Below are 5,492 nucleotides of genomic sequence, written 5' to 3' on the forward strand. Positions count from 1 at the left end.
GTTGCCAGATACTATTGCTATCCCAAGGGAGCACAGTAAACTCTCTCAGACTGCCCGCATGGGGCACTGCTTTTTGTTTTGGGGTTTTTTTAATATATTTTTTTAAAATATTTTTTATGTTTATTTATTTTTAACAGAGAGAGAGAGAGAGAGTGCGCGCGCATGAGTGGGGGGAGGGGCAGACAGAGAGGGAGACACAGAATCGGAAGCAGGCTCCAGGCTCTGAGCTGTCAGCACAGAGCCCAATGCAGGGCTTGAACTCATGGACACTGAGATCATGACCTGAGCCAAAGTCGGAGGCTCAACCGACTGAACCACCCAGGAGCCCCTGCTTTTTGTTTTTTAACCTCTTCCTCTATTCTCTTCACCCTTCCTTTCTGCTTAATAATCTATAATCTGGATTTGCTCACCTCCTTCTATAGGTTTCCTAAACAACCCAACCTAATGACTGTTCTGACTTAAAAGAAAAAAAAAAAACAAAAGCAAGGATCATCTAGATATAATATCTATCTTTTAAAAAAAGAAAAAGGAGAAAGGTAAATTCAGCTTTCTGCCCACCCCCATATTTGCCCACTTGAAAATTCTTTCATATGAATTATCTTATTCCATCTTCAGAGTTCAATGGCCTGATCAGCTGTGGCAGCTAGGGGCTGACCAGATGATGGATAGAAGATATTAAAATTCTGATTGGTGGGGCCCAGAGGATCAGGAAAAGACGCTCTGGCTAGGGATCCCCAAACATCATCGCGTGTGCAGTGAATGCAGGCAAGAGGCAGAAAACACTCCCTCCTGAGAGCCTCGTTTGTGAATTCATAGCTTTAGTGGGACTGAGATGGAGACAAAAGACAGTCCATCAATCTAGAGTTTCCTATAAAAACTAAAAAGAAAAAGGGAGAAATTGTAAAATAATCACAGTTTTGCAAATGTCGTATGACCCCAACCAGAAAATGGTAGGCATGGTAGAAATTTCGTCACAAAACAAACAGGAGAAAGGACTGTACCAACTACAGCAATTCACCAGGCTGTGCTTTAAGTTTTCTGATGTTAAGAGCAGCGTCGGTGGCAAAATGCCTACTATTTACCACACTTCCCGAGTGGAACTTATAAACAGGTTGGAAGACGTAAGGCCACCGTGCCCTATACAGCAAGACAGCTTTTAACTTATCTTTTGATCCCCTTTCTGTTATGCAGAGGGAAAGTTTACATAAAGCTGGACCACAGAGATGGCCTTTTTTAAGACTGGATGGCAAAAACTCGGTAGGAAGAGAAAATTAATGCAAATGGTGGTTCCATACGTATGAGTTTTCATTTTAGCCCCGTTGTCTCCTCATAGGAGAATGTGTGCATGAGGAAAAATGGCGCGCCAATGAAACACTGTCAAATGGGCAGCACAGACTGTTCCCAGATAAGTTTTATACCAATTATTCTGATTCTTCATTTACGCAGCCATGAATACATGTGCACAAAAGTCCTTATGGGAACATTTGCCACTGGTATTTTAGAGCTCATTGACCTCACCTAAGCTAGATATTCTTTAAGAAGGGAGAGCGGGGCCTGGGTGACTCAGTCAGCTGAGCTTCAGACTCTTTATTTCAGCTCAAGTCATGATCCCAAGGTCATGGGTTGGAGCACCACATCAGGATGAGTGTGGACCCTGCTTGGTATTCTCTCTCTTGCTCTGTCCCCTTCCCCCACATGCTCTCTCTCTCAAATTACAAAAAAATAAAAAATAAACTCTTCAAGCAAATAACAGTGCATTAGGTATCAAAATCCTGGTTCCAATTTTCTCTAGACTATCTGAGCATTGCTGTTGTCTTTATCATTATTTTGAAGTTTGGAGAAATAATTAAAATACAGAATCAGTCAAAGAATAATATAACCAAAACTTGTGTATGGCAACCCAGAGACCATTAGGATATTGGCTTCCAAACTTTAAAAAAGAAAAGAAAAGAAAAGAAAAGAAAAGAAAAGAAAAGAAAAGAAAAGAAAAGAAAAGAAAAGAAAAGAAGAGAGAGAGAGAGAGAGAGAGAGAGAGAGAGAGAGAGAAAGCTGTCAGAGAAAACTGAGGTCATTACATTAGCTTTGCTTGTCTTTTCCCCACCCACCCCATCCTCCCCTCCTAGATTACATCTTTACAAAAACAATGTGCCAGCTCCTTCACTTCTTGATTGTTATCTCAGAATAAATTACAGTTCTGACATCTCTTTTCATTTGCCACTACAACCAAACTTTCATTCTCTGAAGCAAAAGACAAAAAGCTTTGATGCACTTCTTTAAGCAAGACAGAACCAACCACCCACCTGCCATACATTTCCTGGTCTGGAGCAGTGACGTCACTGAGCACAGCTGATCCCCCAGTTTCAGATCAGAGCAGGAGAATTTTCACCCTGCAAGAGAGAGCCGGCAGCATGGTTTGCTCTGGTTTGCTGTGGGTATTCGTGGTTTCCACCTATCTTGGTAAGAAAGGCACACGTATTTGCTTTTACTATTATCCAACAGGACTGGGAAATAGGAAGAAAGATCAGTAACACAGGCATCTTACCTCCTCATTGGTGCTGGCTATTGGGGGCAAAGAAGTTTATGGATACTGCCTGAAGTTTGATCAAGAAGACAAAAGGTGGTAGGGAATGGGATCAGCTTGTGAGTCTGCCTGCCTTATCTGTCTGGTGTGATACCCTCTCCTCTTTCCCATAGGATCCAGCATGGCCCAGAAGGTCACCCAGACTCAACCAGAAATGTCTGTGCACGAGGCAGAGACTGTGACCCTGGACTGCATGTTTGACACTAGTGACAGTAATTATTATTTGTTCTGGTACAAACAGCCTCCCAGCAGGGAGATGGTTCTCATTATTCGCCAAGAAGCTAATAAGCAAGAGAATGCAACAAATAATCGCTTCTCTGTGAACTTCCAGAAGGCAGACAAATCCTTCAGTCTCAGGATCTCAGCCGCCCAGCTGGAGGATGCTGCGATGTATTTGTGTGCTCTCATGGAGGGCACAGTGACAGGAGCAACAGAGGGAGGTTTACAGAAACCTCAGACCTCAGCATCTGTGCAGAGGTCGGGGGAAGGGGAAGGGTGAGTGGTTGGGGTACCAGGAGCATAGAGAGGGAATCATCAGCTTCTCCAGAGAAAAAACATACTATTCTATCGAACCAGAGGAAACACAGAAAGGATGTCTGTAAGCCTTAGTAATTCTCAAAATAGTAATAAAAATAACTAGTCCCTCAGCATGGAATGCCCATCCCCACTCAGCCACTTCTCTAGTGTTCAAGGTGTTCTGAAGTGTCTCCTCTTCTCGAAGTCCTTGTCCCCAACTTGTACCCCAACTTGCACTACCCCAGGTAGTGCTGACCATTTCTTCTTTTTTCCCTTAGGTTTTCAACTCTAAGTGTATTCTTTGTTTGTTTGTTTGTTTGTTTTAAGAGCAAGCTTTACTTATTAGAGACTGAATTTTATTCATTTCAATGGCAACAATACCTACAATATTCCTTAATTCACAGATAGGATTTTTTTTAATGAAGTTAATTCATTGATAGTATTTTCCTTATTTCCTCAATAAACATGATACAACAAAAGTTGATTCTGGGCTAACTCAGAGAAAACAGAGACTATATGATATACAGAAAATGACTAATAATGACAATATTATATTGATAATAATAATAGCTAATACTTAATAATAATAATAGTAATAATAATAATAGTAGCTAACACTTATTGCATATGTATGTGTGCCCCACATTCTGATAGGTGCAGAATATGGATTATTTCATTTAGTAGTTTGAGCAAATCTATGCTTTAGGTACTCTTGATAACCCTATTTGATATGAGGAATTAAACCTCAGAGAGGCTAACTTGCCTAAAATCACACATTGTGTGTATGGTTCATTAATCAGTGGACATTCTGCATCCCCAGAGAGTGGCAAATGCTACAGCCTGTCAATCTTATTAATTTGACAGATACATAGATATATTTTGAGAAAGAAATGCATGAAAATGGTGCTATAATGTGCACACACTTGTATAATATGCACACTGTTCTCACTCTTTCTAGGGTATAATTGCATACTACCTGATTTCATTTATCATTATTAGTTAAAGTTAAAGTAGAATTAACAGTAGTACCATTATTATGCTTCTACATAGAGAATTTGTACCTTAATACTAGTTTATACTTATTTGGCTTGTTAATTTTTAATATTTTTAACTTGTCTGATGCATTTTTCAATAGCATTTCAAAATTATTTATTTATTTATTAAAGTTTATTTATTTATTTTGAGAGAGAGGGAGAGAGAGAGTGCAAATGGGGGAGGGGCAGAGAGAGAAAGGGAGAGAGAGAGAAAATTCCAAGCAGATTCTACCCTGTAAGTGAGGAACCCAATTCAGGGCTTGAACTCCTGAACCAGGAGAATATGACCTAAGCCAAAGTTGGTCCTTCAACCAACTGAGCCACCCAGGAGCCCCAATTACATTTTAAATTTAAAACACGGTTTTTGGCAGTGGTGCTCCATAAATGTTCCAAGTGTCACACTGTGTTATTCAATGAAGAATGTAGTTTTAAAAAACCCAAATTATCATAGGAAAACCTTTTTTGTAACTTTTTGAGCTGTTTTTCATAGGACTGGGTATTGCTGTGAGTGCTCTTTTTTTTCTGATTTTTTTTACCTCTAGTGCAAAACTAATATATTCTGAAATACTTTCCCACATAAATAGTTTTTCCATTGCATGAGTTCCCATGGCTGTAAAATTTTACATCTTTGGGATGTACCTTAATTTGCTCAATCAGTCGCTTTTGCAGATGAGCACAAGTATATTGTTACCAAACCAGGGTTATTATGAGTAAAATTGAAGTATTAAAGAAAAATACTGTACATAAGCTGTATAGTGATGTAGGGAACAAAGGCAGAAAGAAATGTAGATCAAATTAAATTTCCTTATAACCTGCAGCCCACTGACAAATACTTGAGGCAGGCAGAGTAGAACATTCCTCCAGGAACTCCTACTGTCTTACTGTTAATACTTTCTTAGAGGGAAAACAACCTTAGCTTGACAATAGCCAGGCCTCCAGGATCTTGAGAGTTTTCTTTAACATATGAAAGTCCTTTTGGAAACTTCCCTTTGTCTTTACCTCTCCCAACTCCCAAGTGAAGAATCAGTCACTCACAACCCCAATGCAGCAATTTCTGCCCACAGGTCTTGTCCTTTTGCTTCAATAAAACTACCTTTTTGCACTGAAGACGGCTCAAGAATTCTTTCTTAGCTGTCAGCTCTGAGCCCCAGTATTTTCCACATCATATGCAAGTAAGAGTGAGCCCAGGTCAAAGTGACTGAAGCAAAAAACCAAAAAACTAGTTGGTGTAAAAAAACTGAAAAACCCAAGCTAACTACCTCTTCAAGAAGTCTGGGTCCAAGTATTCAAATGATGTCACCCATAACTTGCCCTGCACTGGCTCTTCTTTATTTTGGCTTTATTCCGAAGTAAGCTTTGGC

The 5,492-nt window shown here is 39.8% G+C and overlaps 1 gene segment (V, D, J or C); it reads left to right on the plus strand.

Annotated features, from left to right (window-relative positions):
* The first annotated feature begins 2,116 nt into the window (after positions 1–2,116).
* Positions 2,117–3,303, plus strand: LOC128315994 (T cell receptor alpha variable 38-2/delta variable 8-like). The segment is given in 2 exon segments: positions 2,117–2,457; positions 2,695–3,303. Coding segments are annotated over 2 exon segments (435 nt in total).
* Positions 3,304–5,492: the final 2,189 nt, after the last annotated feature.

Source organism: Acinonyx jubatus, chromosome B3 (assembly GCF_027475565.1).
Source record: "Acinonyx jubatus isolate Ajub_Pintada_27869175 chromosome B3, VMU_Ajub_asm_v1.0, whole genome shotgun sequence".
Classification (NCBI taxonomy): Eukaryota; Metazoa; Chordata; class Mammalia; order Carnivora; family Felidae; genus Acinonyx; species Acinonyx jubatus.